Source organism: Plectropomus leopardus, chromosome 21 (assembly GCF_026936395.1).
Source record: "Plectropomus leopardus strain MGB_pleo_1.0 chromosome 21, ASM2693639v1, whole genome shotgun sequence".
NCBI classification, from domain to species: domain Eukaryota; kingdom Metazoa; phylum Chordata; class Actinopteri; order Perciformes; family Serranidae; genus Plectropomus; species Plectropomus leopardus.
In genome coordinates this window covers 4,920,823-4,941,283 of record NC_142196.1, presented here as the reverse complement: position 1 = coordinate 4,941,283, position 20,461 = coordinate 4,920,823, and the positions used below count along the sequence as shown (strand labels likewise).

Genomic DNA, 20,461 nt, shown 5'->3' with positions numbered 1-20,461 from the left:
TAACCGTTAGACAGAATCGTTACTGAAGCAACTGGATCAATATCAAATCAAATCGAAATCGAAGTGAATCGTGACCCAAAGAATCGAAACTGAATTGAATTGTGAGGTTATTGACAATACCCAGCTCTAGTATATACAGCAATAAATTAGACACACACACACACACACACACACACACATATACATTAAATCACATACTATTGCAAACAAACTTGATAAATACAAAACATTCCACATAAAAAGGACTCCAAATTCTTTAAAAATGTTTACTGCTAATAGGTACTTAGATTTCAAATTAAAATAATGTAGTAGCTCAAATGGTAAACATAACATTCATGTAAATAGATCAGTCCCATTGTCACTGACACAAAATCCAGCTATCTGGGTCAGTGTCAGCCCAACATCCTACAACAGTATTGAATTGTTGCATTCCCCCTATACAAGCTCCTCCAAGTGCATGGGAGCACGTGCACACCCATCTGCTTCTTAACAACTTAATTTGATTTAGAATGAAATTCAATCAATGCATTAAAACTGAATCAACAGGTGCAGATTTGTCCTTGTATCATGCAACAGGAAGTCACATGGAAAACACTCTTCTTCTGCTCTTCTAAGACAGGTACTGATATAAGTTATTTCTACACTTTAAATCAAGCTACAGATTCAAATCCACCAGTGTTATACACTACCGGCAAAAGCAGTCTAAATTATTTCCTTGGTCCTGAAATCCAAAATCACAAGCCATAGAGGTCAAAATCAAATAGCCTTTTATACAATTACATGCACTTTACATGTCAAATAAGTCAAAGCGTTTACTCTTTGTCTTTATTTTGTCTAATATTGTTCGGAGTCTACAAAAAAAATAATGGAACACAGTACTTATTTCAATTCAGAGCTCTAAATCACCATCAGGTGTTGTAATTGAGCCAGAAATTTACTTCTTAGCCACCCAACATCTTTTACTAGCTCTGGGCCAGTGAGACATTTTTGGCTGGACCCAACATTACATCTGAATACAACATGTCAATAGCAACTAGGCGTGTCACAATATATCAGTCTGGATCAATATATTGATTCAATGATCAGCAGTCCAATATCATCAATGCAAAGTGAAAACATTAATACATATCCTCATCTTAAATATACACCTTCATTACAAATTTGCCATGGCACGACTGTGTCATCGTTTCTGACCTAGTGCATGTCCTTCCGGAACATTCAAATAGTATTAGCGGAGTAGGAACAGGCAGACAATGGTGAGCAGCCAAGAAAAAGGCAATAAACATATTTACTGATATCGTCTCATGTGATCACAGGCTGACTCAATTGAATCGGCAGACTTTGTGAAATTGAGAAATAGCATATACTTGTCCACAAAATGGATAGATTACCGTATTGCACTAGAACTTGTGATTAAAATATAAGTTAAAGTAGTCACCCATGTTTATTAAACCAAACTATATTCAAAAGAAAGCCAAACTAAAGATAGATTCATTTTAGCAACACAGTACAATTTAACAGTGTACTCTAACATCAATTCGCCCAACAGATGTCTACACATACACTTGGCCATCAGCACACTGTACGTAATTCAGCATGCTTGCTTGGCCTGTGTGCCACGCAATTACTCCGGTAACATCTGACCCTCAACCTGTTGCTATAGAAGCACCTTGTTTGTGTGCAACTGGTCGAACAAGGCTTGAGAACAAAGTCTGAAGCAAAATTATGGTTCAGATCAAAAGACTTGTTCAATGAGATATAAAAGCAACAGCAACCCTACAATGTAATTTAAATGGATACACTTGAAGTGACATGCCATATATATCAAGTTAAAACTTTCTTTAGATATAGACATCTGTGGTAAAGTAATACAATTTTCCATGACAAAGTGCCACAGGTAACAGACCTTACTTTTCTGCAAGGTCATTTCACTTCTAATGTAAGTTTGAATAAAAGGAGAATGAAGAAAATTCTTTATAAAGCCTCCCTCACGTTTGTTTAGTGATCAAATTTAGTGTTATTCACTGTTAAAGTCTCAAATTGGGTTCTCTTCATTATTTACAAGGTAGTTTACAAGTGTCAAAACCTACTCACATCAACTTTTCTTCTGTCTGGTATAAAAAGGGGGAGTTAAACATAGACTTTTTTTTCACCTGCCCTTTTATGATATATATTTAAATATGTAGCCTTTTCATTGCATATTTTATTCTGAGCATTTTTGTTGTATGCGAAGCACATTGAGGTCAAATTGTATGCAATATCATATATAAGTAAAAATGACAATGTGACTTATTTTGGTAAATTTAAATATACGAAGCAATATTCGATATAGCTAATGCTAATTTGAATGTTTCGTTTTATTGACAGTTAAAGCTAGCAAAAACTCCCACCGCATTGTTTGTAATGAAGTGCCAGAGTTCTCAGTGAACTGCTTGGTGACAAATTACATTTTCACAGTAACTTAACAAGCCATTTACAGCTGTGTTCAAAACTTTTTGTGACTCAAATTAACGCTATGTGTGTCTATTTTGCCTAAACTTGGTTTTGGGGTGCAGACGCCCGGGCTTCATTACATAACTCCAGGAGGACAAAACGCCAGACAAGTGAAATGCGACGGCTAATCCTCTGCCAGATAGATAGATGAGATAAGAAGTGGGACACGGAGTTTGTAACGGGCATCTGTCTTACCGTACTTGTTGGGCTCCCTGTTGTACTCCAGGATAGGCACCACAACGTTGGGGTCCTGCGGCTCGAACACGGAGTCCTCCAAAGTCTCTTTTTCCTCTACTGTGCCGCCGCTGCTGCTGGTGCCGCCGCCACCGGACTCCGGTGCCGGGTCAGAGACAACCGCGTCCGAGTGCTCCCCCTCCCCGGCGACCCCAACTCCTCTGTCAACCGGGACTACTACAAATCTTTCACCCATGTCCCTCCTTTTCCCCCTCTTATTGCACTTTTAATGGAGGAAAAACACGTCGTCCGGCTCACCTCTGCGGTGCACACTCGGCGAGAGTGAACACACAGGACAGCGCACAACGGAACACACATGCTCACGAGCTGATCAGAGGATTGATTACAGTATAGACGGGCCCGCCCCCCGCCTGCCTTCATTGGTTAAGAGGGTCAAGGAGCGCTGTCAATCACTCTCATGAGCGAATCAGATTGCTTGAAGTTTGTAAATTGTGGAACAAATGAGTTCTGAAATTTGCATCAATTTAATGATATCTTCTAATATCTTCTATTTTATTTGGTCAATGATTTGTCATATCATATCTGTTCAAATCCATTTTCAGATATTTTTTTTTTCTTGAGCCTCCCTGAGCAATTATATTCATAGCAAATGAATAATTGAGAACATGAGAAAAGCAAAAGTTATTACCATAACAAATTGCTAACTTCTTAGAAAAATGCTAATCCTTCAAGCTGTGTGTACACTTCAGGAGAATGTGGGTGCAAGACAGTCAACCATCAATTGTCTTACTGCAAAGAACATATCACAATAGAGAACCCCAGTGATGGGTTATAAAACCTGAAAATCTGTTTGCATTTCAGTAGCTCCAGTTCCCTTGCACTGGACAAAAAGGACCTGTATCTGGAAAGATCTAACAGTGTACAAGTTTTTGGATCTGTCACATATCCATAACATTTCTGGAGAGTATCTTCAAGGATCTGATCCGTAGCAGATCCATAAATATATTTTTTGCATATGATATCTGTGACATATCCCTTAGGATACCAGATTTGTATATCACAAAGATCTGCCCACAAAAAAGACATTAAAAATTGGTCTACAATTTGACTGTCTGACTTGGTCCTTGTGTAGCCCAAAAATAGACGCCAAAAATTGGGCTGTGTTGAGACTTTCTGTTTTTGTCCTAATTTAAATACAGCAATGAAAATACGGTCTCACACAGCAAATACGTAAGTTTTCTGAACATTTTGATTGTTGTCTAAATACTCAAATATTCAATATAAATATACACAGCTTATGGACATTCTTTGGATGACCACTTTTGCTCCTTTTAGGTCAGTTCCAATGTTATACATTTATGTCCAGATGTGTGTGTGATTTTTTTTTATGGGACAAATGTAAACTGCCCAGTAACTCAGACTGACCCCGCCTACTGCGCATGTCAGTGAGAGAGGGATAGCATCACAGGCATACTTTGATATACAAACCGCCAGAGTTTGAATGTTCTGACCGTTAACTTCCTGGAACTTTCTGGACCCTGAGCTCGGTGGACCCTTAACTTTCCGGACATTAGCTGAGTGGCCCATTACTTTTCTGGAACTTTCTCTACCATGAGAATCCTTCTCATTTGGTGAGTATTTCAGAAATCTTCCAACATTTTCAGTGTCTTATTTGCGGTTAAAAAAGGCTGTATTATTTTTTCTACTACTGATGTATTTGAAGCTATATTGTTATACTGTGCTGAAAATTGTTTCTCTGTGATTGGAAAACTAGTATATTTCGGACAAGTGAAACTGTTTTTAGTAACTTTAGTACTACTGACATGAGTGTGCTTGATGGTTATGGTTAAGCTAACGGTAGAAAGCTAGCTAACAAGCTAATGTAGCTTTAAAGTAGCATTAGCTAATGGTGGAGCAAAAGGAGGGAACTCTAAAAAAAGTGGGTTTTTTTGGGGGAGTTCACGTTCAGCGTGCCTGATGTGCGTTCCAGAGCCTCTTCTCACTTGTTAGTTAAACTCACAAGCCATAACCTAAAAATTTGTTTGTGCCCTTAATATTTACCTTGACCCCATTAATAAACTTAAAGGAGATCTCGTGCCCAACTATAACATCAAACAGAGATGATTTTGTAATTTTATGATCATATATTCACAAGGTTTTTAGAAGGTCCTCTACAAGGTGGGCTACTGTTATCATGCTAACAAACCAGAATCACTCTCAGCTTTAATACACTCTATTGTAAATTAAACATTTATCGATAAGGTGAGGTTCACTTAATACTGGTGACAAGCTGATGTTGGGGTTTTATGATTTAAGGTTAACCAATTTAGCATAAATGTTGCCAAGCCTTTGTTTCCAAATGAAACCTGTCAGTGTAAAGTTAGCTTCTTAACAGTTAGCTAATGTTAGGGAATAAGCCTGGTCATGAAGAAATTATAAATATTGATAATAATATACTAATATTATTATGTTAAAGAAGCTTTTGCAAATAACATTGTTGGCAAACTAATTTAATAACATTAGCTAATGGAGGTTATTTTGGTGAGCAAGAAGGATATGGAATAAATGAATAATCATAACATCAATAATATCAATACATAAATCAATGAAAGTCTTTCAAAATAAATAAATAAATAAATAATGGACACTGACGGAAGCAAACAAAATCACATTCATATCACATCACAGGGCTTCACCAGATGAAATTTTGTAATAGTCTAAAAAACTGTCTCTTTTTTTCAATTTTATTTGTGAAAGCAAGAGAGTAAAGTGTTCAGTTTAAATCCATCCAGTAAAGATTGAAAGAGAGGGGTGTGAACCTAAATTGTTTTGTTTGTGGATAAAGAATTTCCCCATTAAAATAAAAAAAAACTAATAACATAGTTCAAATCATCAAACAGATTACATATTTATGGTTAAAAAAATCCTGAGTTATATTACAATTATTGAAAACATGAGAACTTAAATTAGACCAAAAATTCATTCTCATTTTACACTGAGAAAAAATGATTAAAGTCTCATCAGCCTGCCCACAGAAAGACCATGATTCTTCTGGTTGCAACGTAACATAGGCTGTGAGCAATATGTGATGAAGTTAACACAACAAGCTGTTTTAAGTGCAGGTTAATCACACTATATATAAAATATTCATTTGAATGAAAAGAAATTCTCAATATTTTTAAAACAGACATCTTGGAGCAATGCTTTTTCTTCCAGTCTACAGTTGTATGTATTATGTATGTGTATGTATTATGTTGTCGGTAAATTAGGGTAAAACACAGTAACCGCTTATCCTGTGTGAATGCAGTCCATGAAACACAGATGTAGGGGGGGGTTATTTCAACATAACATGAGGTCCCTTGGTAATAACAGTCCTGTGCGAATGGACCTTATGTTTGCGTTGTGTTTTTGGCCACTGTGCCATGACTATCCCTCTATATCTCCTTATTCTTTGTCTTTCTACCAGTCCACACTTCGTAACATGGTCAACACTGGACTTCTAGATTCCAACCCAGGACCCTCTGGTTCCCACACCAGACTGAGCTACTGCTGCTTAACTAGATCGACGAATAGTAAGGGCCACTTTTTATTTTCTTAAAGTCTTGTTGTGGTTTTGGTTGGCTGCCATGCCAACCGATCCGTTTGAATATTGTTCGTGGCCGCTGTGCCATAATTATCCATCTCTCATCTCTGTAACTATTCCTTATCTTTGGTTTTACCTCTCTATCTCTCTGTCTATCTCTATTCCTCACCCCTCTTTATATATATATGACTGCTGTGCCCTGACTATCTCTTTTCTCTATCTGCTGTGAGATATAAGTGTCATTTACATTTTGCCACCTTAGAATTATGAGCTTCTATCTGCGTTATTCTATATGCGATTTTGAGTGTCAAAGTTTTGCATTCGAAATAGCGAAAATTATAAGAACATTTTATTCTTTTCTGAATAAAAAGTCCAAAAATACATATAACTTTTATGAAACACAAATAATGTTAATATGTTGTCACAGAACAAGAATAATAACTAATAAAAAATGTCAGATTGAACCTCATAATGCTGAGGTGGCAATTTGTGTTGTGCTTTGGTGGTTTGATTATCTGTCACGGCTGCTGTGCCATGACTTTCTGTTGCTTTTCTGCTTGGATCTATTAGTTTAGATCTATATGATACAATAATTGTTGAAATTGAATTTTGCACGCTGTTGTTATTATTATTACACACACACGCACTCACAGGACCAATAGACATGTATTAATTGCAGAGATGTTAGACTGATGGAGCTGACACATATTCAGAGCTCCAAGCATTCAGAGCTTCAGTGCCTTGCTCAAGGGCACCATTCTCCAGTTTCCACGTCAAGTCCCTGCAGACTGAGCTGTCGTCGCCCAGCAAGGTCTACAAAAAGTAAGTGCCATTTTTATTTTTCATGTCTGTGTTGTGTTTTTGGTTGACCACCGTGCCGACCGATCTGTTTGATTACCTGACATGGCCGTGGTGCTGGCATGTCTGTTTGGTTATCTTTGAGGATCGCTGTGCCATGACTATCCCTCCATATGTCTGTTATGCTTCTATATATTTTTTTTAAATCTTGAATCAATATTGATACAATTTCATATTTTTGATTATTAATCCCTCAATGGGGAAATTCAGTTTTTTCACTCTTATGATCCTTACATACACAGATACACCAAAAATACACACATTGACACACAGGAACTGTCAATAATTGTAGAGTGATGTTAGAGAGAAGGTGCTGCTACATAGTGAGTGCTTCAAGCAATTAGGGCTTCGGTTCTTTTTGGTTTTCACCATAAGCTGTCTGTGCATTCAAATACCCATACTACCACGACAAGCTGTTAGACCCCTTAAGGTACGAATCTTACACATTATTTTTGACAGTCTAAAGATATGATCCGTCAAAGATGCAGTGCGTTTTCTTCTGGATATTGTCCACATCCCTGACAAATACAAACATATCTGTCCTTGAATAGCTCCGTATTTTGTGTGTCTGATATATTAAACAGGATACATCGAAGATGCATTTGATATATAAAGCTCATTAACAGATTAATTGGTAGAATATTACATGTATTTCAGGATATCAGGTCCATGTATATCTATCTTTAAGAGGATATGTCAAAGATGCAGTGAATATATGAAAAATGCGACAAAGATCTTTAGCAGATTTATATTCAAGATATATGTATATTTCAAGATATCAGAGATGCATTAAATATATGAAATCATATCCGTCAGGTATCAGGTCCATTTATATCTGATATCTTAAAGAGGATACGTCAAAGGTGTTGTTAATATATGAAAAGATCCGACACATAGATCTTAAGCAGATTACATTGTAGGATATATTATGTTTATTTCCCGGATGGGAGATATGTCAGGATAGGAACCGTCAAAGATGCAATGTGTATTCTTGTAGATATTGTCCGTATCTTTGACATATACAAACATGTACATGACCTTGTATAGCTCCGTAATTTCTAGTCGTTTGTCCAGTGTCTCAGGGGGTTTTTCGAATGGGTTTTTGGTTGAAGGTTTGAAATAAGGTCTTTGGTTAACACAAGCTCAGGAGACTTTCACATTTTGTTCTATGACATAAAATACACCAGTAAATACCCCACTGTGAACTTTGAAGCTTTTATGTGTTTGAAAAAAGGCGGTTTCTAACAAGTGGCTATGAGACTGCAGAACATCATAACGCCAAACTGTGCTGAACACAGCTTTACAGCCTTGTAGCGGTGATGATGTGACTAGTGTAGTTTGTTTTAGCCTAGCAATAGCTTTATACTTCTGGTGATTGCATTTAGGCTTCAAAAATCCTGAAGGTGATGTTCCTCTGTGAAGATTATCTTGCTAAGCAAAACATATCATCAGCATTTGTTTACCACAGAGCTTTTTTTCTGCAATGAACCAAAATCCAATGGAAAAATCCCATAGGCTTTTGGACGGGGGAACGAGGGCGATGTTAGCTTCTGGGTTGGCCTACAGAGATAGTGATCCCTGGAGCACTTTATAACCCCTAATTTTATGTAAATGAGAGGCTAAACTAAGGGATTTCAATGAAATATCACTACTTAAGTTTAGATTTGGTTATGTTTTCTGTCAGTAGTGTTCTTTGTGCATGATGTGGACTGTTGGATAATTGAAAATGTACAGTAAATTCAGTATTTGCAAATCTGGCTATGATTAATGAAGTAGCTACTTTTGGTTATATGTATTTATTTATTTATTTTAAAAACATGCCTGTCATTACTGCCTTTGAGTTTTGTGGTTCAAAGAATATTTATAAAAAAAACCCAAAACAAAACCAAAAACCCCATGAGTCCCTCCCTAGTGCTTAAAAGATGTTTAATGTGTCTCCCCCATTTTGAACCATCTCTTTTCCTCTCATAAATAAAGAACAGTCCCTTATTATTATTATTATTATTTTTTGGTATGTTTGGAATTTGTCTCTGATATTTAAACTTACTCTAAAGTTTATATTTTCATTTTGTATATTATGTCTTTTGAACTGAGGCAGGCCAAATAGCAAACCAATACAGCTTAACAGAATATTCTTTAAAATAGTGCATGTGAGACAGTGCCCTGCTGGCACAATGGAGCACATGTACTCACATCTCACACCAAACTCATTACAAGCTTTTTTAATGGTCTCAAAACGATGGGGTAATTAACACTCACTCTGTACATCCTCCACTATCAATAGCCTGCCATGGAAAGTCAATAAATCTTTTTCATTTAAAAATCAGTGATGGTTTAGTCATTTGCCAGCACCTCGCCATAGCAACTTTGGTATGTTACAGCTTAGAATAAAATGTTTGTTGATACCTCAGGATAGATAGGAGGACCTCTCATGTTACTGGGCAGTTTTTGGCACACACTCTACAGGGGCAACTCCCTGTTACCCAAAGGACTAAATCTGAGCTATTTCAGTTTGACATACTTGAAAGCACTCCTTCAAACAGTTTTCAAATTTAAATAAAGTTAACAAAAGCATGTCTGTTGTATTTAATCTGTAATTTTTCACCATAATATCTGCTTTGAATCATGTCTTTATCTCTGTAGCTTTCATAGAAAACAGATGACTGTCTGGTGCAGGAAATCCCAGCTCAAGATCGCCACCCCATTTTAATTAATTGTTCCTAGGGCAAAGAAACATCTGTTCATCAAATTCAAGGGGACACTGCTCGACAAAGAACTTAAGAGAGTTAAAAATACTCCCTCTTCATAAAAATTACATAAGCAACTTCCATGTAAAAATGTCAGGCCAGGTAGTTTCACTGAGAAAACTGGACACACCACAAAATAGTTTGTGAAGCACAGAAATGTCAGGTCAGTAGGTCAGACTGAGGACCTTAAGCAGTTGTGATTCAAAGGGGTGGCAAGATGATGACAAGGACAACAAGATGATGACAAAGAGACGTAAAATAGAAATGGAAAATCAACATAAAGAGATTGAAATTAAAAGATGGAAAAATTACAACAATGACATGCAAATTGAAACATCAAACAACGCAAAATGACAACATGGAGACAGAAAAAAAATTAGAAAACTAAGACAAAGAGATGCAAATTTGACTTGAAGAAATGCAAAATTATTTCAAAGAGGAGCAAAAAGGAACACAAAACATTCAAAATAAACACAGAGACCCAATATGACCACAAACAGATGTAAAAATGACTCATAGGAGGTGCAGAATGAACACAAAAAATACAAAACTTCCACAAAGAGAGGCAAAATAAACAAAAAGAGATGCAAAATAATATGATAATTTTCAAGTCATTTTCTGGCCTTTTAACTTTTTTTTTTTGCATTGCATTTTTCCCATGTTTTCAGAAGAAAACAGGCTAATTTTCTTTGGTTCCTGAGGTTTAAATGCTTGTGAAAGGTGTCTGAATGCAGCACAGCAAAACTAATGTTCATCCAGGTTCTAAAGGGTAAATGTGACACACAGCCTGCTCTTGAAAAGCACATATTGGATGTTGATTTCAGGGCAGAAGCAGGGAACAGGTCTCCCTTAATATCTAAAACATGTGCACTTGTCCCCCTCCCCAATGGAAACATGAGAGAGGGGACTTTTATTTTGACAAAATTAAAGACATTTACACTGTAAATTGATGTAGCAAAAGTCACAAGTGGTGCATAAAAATCCACCAGAATGCAGGAATTTTTATGTTCAATGCTCAAAATTGTCTTTCAGAGGACACCCAAGCCCTGACTGTTGTGTGAATGTCCTGTCTAATAAACTTAACATCTCGGCTTGCACAGTGACCATGCCAAATAGTCTGCCGTTTACTTTTAAGCAATCCCAAACCCCCAAGGAACGAATATTGTGGTTGAACTCCAGGAGACCACTCAGACAGTAATTGCTGGAAGGGTGTTACGTGGACATCTAAAATAGACAGCTGGCAGGACAGTTGGATGAGCGAGGGTCGGGAGGGGAAGTGGGGGTGGAGTGGTGGGGTGCTGAGTAAAGTGAATTCAGTTCATCTCCTGATTAAAATGACAGATGAGTCACTGGAAAGTGCTTGACCACACAAAGTTCATTACAGATGAAGAATGATATGTTTATGTTTATGATGCAATATTCTTTGTGCAGATATTCCTGCCTTTTTCAGTCTGACTGTATGAACGTATTAAGGATGGTTACACTCAGGGTGTGAGATAATATTGCAGGGCAGCTAAAGTAACTTGTAATCCTCCATGTCCATGTTGCTGTACTTATTCGCCACAAAATTCATCACCTCACAGACTGGACAAAATGAAATGTAGATTACTTTTTTAAGCTGGGTGAGAACAGATGTGGCCTTCACAGCATAACAACAGCTGCAAGTGTTCAGGATGACAAATGTCAGCCTTCATCTTTGTGCCATCCTCATCTGTGCATTCAGTCAAATTCACAATGCAGGTCCAATTCTGTAAAGAAAATGTGACATGTTTGTTATGTCTTCAATTACTCTTGAAAAGCACAGATATAAAAAGCAGAGATATGAACATGTTTATAACTCATCCATTTATATTTTATTAAGGCCCAAAGTGTGGCATTGTAACAGGGGGTCTATGTTGATTTACTCTGTTTTTGAGCCAGCCCCAAGTGGCTGAGGAACTCCAGTTTTTGGCACATCATTTTTTGGAGACTGCTGCTTTGCTAGTGCTTAGCACTGTCCATCTTTGGGCCCTCAGCAATACACATGCCAAGACTGATGTCCATTGGGTGAACAATTTTCAAGAAAATACAATATATTTGCTTAACTGCATCAACATTAATATTGTATTCATACTGTCAACTTGATGATAAAACATCAGTTCAGTCCTGTTTGATTATTAATGGGATTTTTGTCATTTCACTTTTCCCCTCACAAAGAGTGACAGATAGGAGCAGGTTTGTGCAGTCGACACAGTTAGTCTTGACTCATCAGAAGTATAGTTGAGCAGTCTATAAACACATCCTCCCATCCTCCTCTACTGTTGCCACAGAGACCGTCCTCTGGGAGGGAACTGAACAAACTGGCTGCTGGGGTGATGTAGATGTTGTCAGGGTGCTGGAGTGAGATTCATTTGCCCCCGTTGACCTGGTGTCTTGTTTTCATTATCAGCATGGAAAAGTTAAGATTGTGATTCAGTTGAGTGTGTTAGTTCTTTTGCTTATCATACATTTTTTGCTGTTTATAATAGGTAGGTCTAACATTGTAATGTAATGCGTCCATTTTTAATGTTGTCTGTGAACTTTTTGTGTAATGTCCTGTGGACTGTTATATGAGATGTCTGTGTGACTGTTTTTTATGGTACCTGCCTTAAATTTATCAGTTGCACTAATTTCAGCATATTTACATTGATGCTCACTGCTGATATGTTGATTAATGTGCACTGTCCTAATTCAATAAACTAACTAAATAAGTGAATAAATAAGAAAATAAATACACAAATAAAGTCCCATTTATTATAAGTATCTAGAAGTTATCTTTGCATTGATAGCTGGTTTTTAGTTCTGTTTTATTCCAGTTTTTTAACTGTAAAAACATGTGTAAGGTTAGCACTGTCAGCATTGCTCATAGTCAGTTCAGTCTCTGATTAAAAACCATAGTTTGTTCAGAAATGATTACTTTCTTTAACGTAGCTACACTGGTCCAAAGAATTCATGGCCATGCTTCGTACTGATGTTTTCTAAAGATTTATTTCCTCTCCTTCTTTCTTTCCTCAGATGCCTCAAATGGCGTCAAACAATGTGAGGACGACAACAAAATAAAAGACATAAAAGTCTGAAAAACATTCATTTTACACTCACTCTCAGTCTAGTGTCTATCATTAAGCAGTCCAGTTAGCACAAAAGAAATATGCTAAAATATACAAAACAACCAAAAATGGAGCAACAATGTCCATGTAAGACACATAAAAAACATTATACGTAAATCTGAAACAAAATAAATAACGATCGTCGTGTGCACCTCTAGGACCATGAGTAGAATATTATCTGAAGTTGTCTGCAGCCATGTTGCTTTTACCCACAATACTACTGACCTATGACCTCACCACATGACATCACATTTGCCACAATGCCATCAGCGACACTGAGGTGGTGTTACTCTCTGCATTTAGTTAAGACATTACAATTAAAGCAAAATATTTTTTAATCGACATTTTTATAGTACCTTTGAGACAGATTTTCATCATCCTTTTTACTCCTTTTAACACCTTGTTTACATACATTTTTGATTACAATTTTATGAACTTAAACCATTATGAATTTGTAACTGAAACATATAAAATAAACATATCAATGTAGCTGTCTCTGAGACAGTTAGGTTCGACCTGCTCATGTTAATGCCACTACTTTATTGCTTCCCTCCAGATTTCTACATCCACAGTGTTTCTGTAGTTACACCCAGTGCTCTTTAATAAAGTTTCCAATGATCACAGTGATTTACGTTACTCTGCTTCAGCTGTGTTGGTGAAATTATTGGAGCCAGCAATGTGTGCCCGGGGTGTAGTATGTGGGTCAGCGCTATAGCATGAAAGGAAGCTTTTATTCTGAAATAGGCCCCCCACTGCTGTGTCATTGTGCTCCCGCTGTCACAACAGACAGTGGTGGGTCATCAGCGGCATGTCCTTGGCTCTGTAGTCTGTACAAATCTCAGAGGGGAGCATGATGCAAGAGTGTGCAGAGATGCTGCGAGGAGCAGAGGCCCTGTTGCCCGCCACACCTACATTTGTTTGGAGGAGCATCTCAGTTACCAAGACTCAAAGGCCTCGGACAGTTTAATGCTAGAAATGTTTGGGTTTTTTTTTTATCCTTCAGAATTAAAGCTGTGGTAGGCACTTTAATTTTGATGTTTTTGGGAAACAAATCCACAATAAACTTTGAGCATATCAGAATTATAAGAAAACTAGGCTTTGGCACCTCCTTTTGGCTGTTTTCAGGCTTCGGAAAATCTAGCCTTGGCGGGGGACTTTGGCCAATCACAAAGAGAGGGCGTTCCTTTTGGCTGTTAAAATTTATTATGTGTATTAATAAAGTATTTATTTGCCTGTGAGTACCCCTTTCTTGTTCTTCTTGACAACTGAGCCAACTCTATTCGCTGATGCAGGCCACCAGATGCAGCAGAAAACTCCTGCTGAAAACTTTAAGTGGACACAGAGAATTTGTTGGCTTTGTAAGTGTAGATCTTAAATGAGTAGTTGATTAATCAGTGAAGGAAAAAAACAGTGAAAACGATTCTGATCATCTATTAATCGTCTCAGTCATTTTTCAAGCTCGGGTGAGAGCATTTGAGGTTTTTTTTGTAAAATATTTGTAAAAATTAACATTTTTTTTGGTTGAAATAGGCAAAACACATGAGGATGTAACCTTCAACTCTGTATGTTTGTGACATTTCATTTTGTATTTTGTATTTTTTTATTTTAGCTTCATTGCCTGAATAAAAAAATAATAGATAAAACAAATTGCTCTCGAATGAACAAAACAAAGCTGGTTTCTTTGCTCATTTTAAGCTAACATTTTGGGGAAATCTTTTCATCCGATATGAAATATTGTTATGCAATGTAAAAGTAGCTACAGCCTGCAAACCCATCACTTTAAATGAGTGCTATGCAACATAACGTGTATAGCATCTATGATTTTGGATCAAAGGTTGTTTGGCAGAAAGCGTAGACCACAGGGGATGACATGCTGAAGCTGAGAGGTAGTGATTACAGAGGAGGTAGGAGACGCTAGAGGGACTTGTTTTTGTCTGCGTGCAGATGGCACGCTGTTTGTAACGAGATCCCACGAGCTGCACTATTCATAAGGGACAGATGTGTGTGTGTGCGTGTGTGTGTATAGAGACACAGGGAATATGAGTACGCTTTACATCTGGACTTGTGTCAAACAGTCACATTGTGTGTGACAGTAACCGTCTGTACGTTGTGTGCAGGTGAATCACAGCTGGGTGAGTCTGACAGTCAGACAGCTAAAACACGTGATGACAAATCTGCCATGATGCAGACAAAATCCTAAAATAAAGTCAGACTTGATTCATCAGCAGTCAGAAAATTTCTGAATGCACTCCATGGATGTATTTTAATGGCCTTACTGGATCTATGGCATTATTCTTAAACCTATTATAGTCTTTTTGTCGGGACATATGATAGACACATTGTTATGGGTATATCACCAAACCTAATGTTTATCTTTTGGCTTTTATTTTTATTTTTTTAGGGGCAAAAAGAGATTTTCCAGACACAATTCACAAACAAATGACCCAGGTCAACCATAAGGGGGCGCTGATAGTGAATAGTGTGTTTTTGTTGTTAAATAATCCTACATTCAAATACTGACTGCTACTATTGATCTTAAATGTCAGACTTTTCATCAAAAGAGTCTGAGAACAGTGCTAATGTAATTGAAAGAGCCCTTCCTAATATCTTTATGCTCTATGGGTTGACTGAGAGTATACCATCAGGTCATTTCAAAACTCCACAGCAGTTCTTGTTGATTCTGACCTTGACATTTGCCAACAGTCAAGAGCTTCTAAGAGAGTTGTGTCCTCCGTCACCACACTTATCTACACCTCTGCGTAGAGCACTGCAGTCAGGAGAGAGTGGGAAATTAGCCAGGATTAATTTTATGCTGTTATTGGTTATTATAAACAATGCATGGCATCACACTGTGTACATATTTTTGGGGGGTACACTCCATAGTCTAAAAAAGGATCCTCCACCATTTCACCTCCACCTTTTGGGAGAGGCCCCTGTTAGATATCTACGGTAACGAAAGTCAGAACTGCTTACATTACTTTTTTGATGAAGGGCACACTGAAGAAAAATTTTTAACATTTGAATTAAAAGCTTTGAAGAAACTTTATTTTACAAAAAGGATTTCATGGCACTTTAACAACATTGTGAACACAGAAGTAAATCTATTCTTTTTAAATGTTTTGAACTAATTTATTTGACTGAGATTAAGAAATTTTGAGTTGTAATTCGTAAGATTTTAGCTTGATTTGACAGCACCCACAGTTAGTTTAGTTTAACACAACAGAAAATACACCTTGAGCACCCAGTTTTAAGAAATACAACAGAATGGCCAATGGATTAGGGCAATTTGATCTAAAACTCTTGATAATTTGTCTCCTATTCATCCATGTGTGTGTGTACACACACACATGCACAAACAGTGATGGCAGCAAGCGACTATGCAAGGTGCTGGCCTGACCATCATTCAGGAGCAATTTGTTCCTCTACACAAAGTAATCAGTAAAGACAGAGAAGGAAGATGGAAAAGGGTAGAGGAGGAGAAATCATGTCTCTCTGATTCACACAGCACAAGGTCTGAGTATCACCAACAGCTCAAACTCAAACTTAACCATACTTCTTCTACTATGTTGTCCAACTGTCCTTTGTTTCTTTTCATGAAAATGGAAATGTATTTAGCAAAAATTAACAGTAGCTTCCTTGAGTACTGTTTACAGTAAAACATTTTGAGCCAATGACGGCTCAATTTTTGATATTTTTAATAAATCTGGCGGAATCATTTTTGGAAGTCAGTCTGAAGATGCTGTGTAGCAGGGAGGACACTGGTTTAATCGTTTTACAATTTTGAGAAAAACAGAGCGATGGACCTTATAATTCCTGCAGCTCGAAGCACTTCAGCATTTTGGGGAAAGTTGCAAAGTGGTAACACGGATGAGTGATTTGTTATTACACCATTTTATTTGAGCAATTTTGGCATATGACTGGAACTATGTGCAAAGTTTGGTTTAATTCCATGCATGAGAAGGCAGATTTCATGGTAGGAAGAAGAAGAATAAGACTGGCAAAAACAAGAGGGACTGGTAGCTAATAAGTGCAACAGCACTCTGATTTCATGCTGTGCACAGTGTGAGTAATTTTCCACACAACAGCAGGGCTCAGTGAAGTTTGTAACCTTGCTGAGAGGCACCTTTCTGCAGCCTTCCGCCTGCAGAAAGGTGCCCTGGATTATATAGATACAGAATTATCCTGTGAATCCCTCATGTTTAGAGGCACGGGAGTGGCGGACTCCGCCACTATTCTCTGGGCCGAAATAAAAAAAGCTTTCACTCCTATACTCTTTTTTTTTTAAAGATTATTTTTTGGCATTTTTGCCTTTGTTAGATAGGACAGAGTGATAGTGTGAAAGGGGGAGAGAGAGGGGATGACATGCAGCAAAGGGCCGGGAGCCGGAATCGAACCCCCGGCCACTGCAGCAAGGACACCGCCTTCATACATGGGGGGCCTGCTTCATCCACTAAGTCAGTGGATGCCCAAATTTCACTCCTATACTCAATCGAAACTCTTTTCATCTGCATCAACACAACGATGTACCTTCAAGGATTTTGACCAAGCAAATAATCTTTTACATTGAGAACACCAGTATGGTTTCTCTCCAGTGTGTAAACGCAAGTGTTGACTGTAACTACTTAAATGAGTGTATCTCTTTCCACATTCCTCACATTGATATGGCTTCTCACCAGTGTGGGTGCGCATGTGTCTGTTATAATCATTCGACTCAGCAAATCGTTTTCCACAGTTTTCACACTGGAACGGCCTCTCTCCAGAGTGGACCAGCAGGTGTCTCTTGTAGTGACTTGGGCAACTGAAACTCTTCCCACACTGATCACAGCAGTAAGGCTTCTCTCCTGTGTGGATGCGGAGGTGTCGCTTAAAATCACTTAAGAAACTGAAACTCCTCCCACACTGTTCACACCGGTGTGGCTTCTCTCCTGTGTGGACACGCTGGTGAGTCTTGTAATTACTTAAGCGACTGAAACCCCTTTCACACTGATCACACTGGAACGGCTTCTCTCCTGTGTGGACACGCTGGTGGTCCTTGTAAGTACTTAACAAACTGAACCTCTTTTCACATTGTTCACACTGGTATGGTTTCTCTCCTGTGTGGACACGCAGGTGTCTTTTGTAATGACAGAAGTAATTGAAACTCTTTTCACATTGGTCGCACTGGTATGGTCCAGTATGGTTAGACAGGTGTTTTCTGTATGAGCTCCGGTTGCTGAAATTTCTCCCACATTTGTCACAGCAGTACGGTGTTTCTTCAGTGTGGGTATGTAGGTGTAACTCATATGCATTCGGTTGGCTGAAACTGCTGCCACAGTGTTCACAGTGGTAACTCCTCTGCACTGCGAGTACGTCCATATTTTCTTAGACCACCGCACTTTTCCCAAAACTTCTGGCACAGATCTTGTGTGCATCAGTCTGTTTCAACTGAGAAAATCACAGAGACAAAGAAAAGTTGCTATCTGAATTTCACATGAACCACTCATAAATGCATAAGTTAGATTTACCACACAGCACTTATTTAAAAAGAAAATAAGTCACTTTAAAGCTGGTTTGCCTGTAACTCCTGTTATTTCCTTACTGCAAAACAGTGGTTAAGAACACCAGGAGCAAATTTCAGGAGTTTCATTAAAACAAAATAAGTGCTGGTGTGTTCACTGCATGCCAAATTATTAACAGCACAATTTGCTTCCTAAGTTACCACATAACCGCAATGCAGCATTTGAAGGGCTTTTTTTTTTTTGAACGGTCTAGTACATGTTCACTGCGCATTAAACGCACCAGGAGCAAACCAGAGAACAACCATTGACACTGGTAATTATTCAGACATGAGTCCATTATATCATTGTATATATCATGTATATCATGTATCATGGTAAATTATGGGTCCTATTAATTAAAAGGGTTGCTTCGTTTTCCAGGTTGCCCCAATTTATATTATCCTGACCCCCCCCCCGTGGATGGCAGCAAGCCGGCAAGAACTCTGTGCAGGCAAAGTTACAGGAGGCTTAAATTAAATACTGGCCATCAGTCTGAACGGTGGTTGGCACAGATTTGACTCCCCACAGACAGCAATAGCATCAATGAAATGGGCAGACCAAACTCCAACATACTCAGTCAAAATAAAGTGGCCAGCTGTTTGGCAGGGGACATGTGATTGGCTGATAGTGGAGAGGGAGTGTGACAAAACCTTTATGCTGAAAAGTTCTACATTAAAACAGGACATGAAATGTTTGTCAGAAAAAAATGCCATGTTCACAAACTGGAAAGACTAGAGCTTTGAAAAAGGCATTATCAATTAAAAGACTTTTGACTCTTCTGAAAATAAATGTTGGAAAAATAATAATAATAATAATAATAATAATAATAATAATAATAAGTCCAGATTAAATATTGCTGCTTTTTTCAATTATTTCATTTTGTTTAAATTAACTTTTATTTGTAACACAATTTCGAGACTGATGTATATGACATATATAAAAATGTATTTTTAATTTATTTAATAATGGACCTGTTGGGCTTCCATACCTCAGGACTGTTAGCCTAGCATAACACATCCGTGCTAACACAACTTGCAGTGCAGTGTAATACAAACCAACAACTCGGGCTACTGAAAGCTGAAACAGTTCAACATTACCGTGCGATACAGCAGAAACGTTGACAAAGTTCGTTTCGGTCCAATTAGTATCATACAGTCATACACAACCGCTGCAGCGCTGTAGCAGCTTAGCTTAACACATGCGAGCTAGCACAACACAAAGTTAGCAGAGAGACGTGGGAGGCAAACCACTGCGTGTATACAGCTTCACTGAGAGGCTTTAAAGCCGGTGTGCCATCGTCAAGTCATAGCTTTTACACAATTAAACGAAAGCGTACAGAAGCAGACAATACTACCTTTTTTTCTTCTCTCTATTCTCTCGTCAGTTTCCGCCGATCATCACCAACATGTAAAGCGGTGGTCACGTGACGGACGGAAAGAGCCGAAGCCTATATTATTATTTTCGAACATTCAGCATACAAATACAACAAAATACTGATCAGAATTTAACCACTAAATAAAATAAAATACAATAAAATAAAGGAACAATTAACAACTATATATTAATATAAAATCAGAGGTATCATTTGTATTATATATATTATTATTTTCAAAAGTTCGGCATACAAATACAACAAATCGTTGTGCAGAATTAAACCACAAAATAAAATAAGATAAAATAAAATAAGAGTCATTTAAAGAACAATTAACAACAATATATTAATACAAAACTAGAGGTATTATTTGTAAATGATAGTAGAAAATATATAGTTAAATAAATTGACAAAATGAAAAAAAAAATCCCATGGAGTAATAGTTATCGTGAGTCACGTGTGTCATTTTTCCAACTTTACTGAAAACTATACTGTATGGTCCTTAGGTTTTGAGAGAGTTACTGTAAGAAGAAACCAGAGGGTGATCTAAA

The 20,461-nt window shown here is 37.6% G+C and overlaps 2 protein-coding genes across 5 annotated transcripts in view; both read right to left on the bottom strand.

Annotated features, from left to right (window-relative positions):
- slc12a7b (solute carrier family 12 member 7b) overlaps positions 1-3,037 on the bottom strand; it is a 75,177-nt gene extending 72,140 nt beyond the window's left edge. The window contains exon 1 of one of the 4 annotated variants that reach the window (XM_042510182.2): positions 2,689-3,037. In XM_042510182.2, the coding sequence (XP_042366116.1) occupies positions 2,689-2,923 (235 nt within the window). In that variant the 5' untranslated portion in view covers positions 2,924-3,037. The remainder of the gene's footprint in view (positions 1-2,688) is intronic. The other 3 variants (XM_042510185.2, XM_042510181.2, XM_042510183.2) reach the window with 3 other exon arrangements.
- A 9,825-nt stretch (positions 3,038-12,862) lies between these two features.
- On the bottom strand, positions 12,863-19,979 carry LOC121964845 (uncharacterized). Its single transcript, XM_088072148.1, has 2 exons — positions 19,893-19,979; positions 12,863-18,425 (listed from the first exon to the last, which is right to left on the bottom strand). The coding sequence occupies exon 2, from the start codon at positions 18,354-18,356 to the stop codon at positions 17,487-17,489; it is 870 nt and encodes a 289-aa protein (XP_087928274.1). The 5' UTR covers positions 18,357-18,425; positions 19,893-19,979; the 3' UTR covers positions 12,863-17,486.
- Between the last annotated feature and the right edge of the window lie 482 nt (positions 19,980-20,461).

Excerpts from the sequence above, each read along its gene's own strand:
- LOC121964845 (XM_088072148.1), bottom strand. The coding sequence starts at position 18,356 with ATGGACGTACTCGCAGTGCAGAGGAGTTACCACTGTGAACACTGTGGC.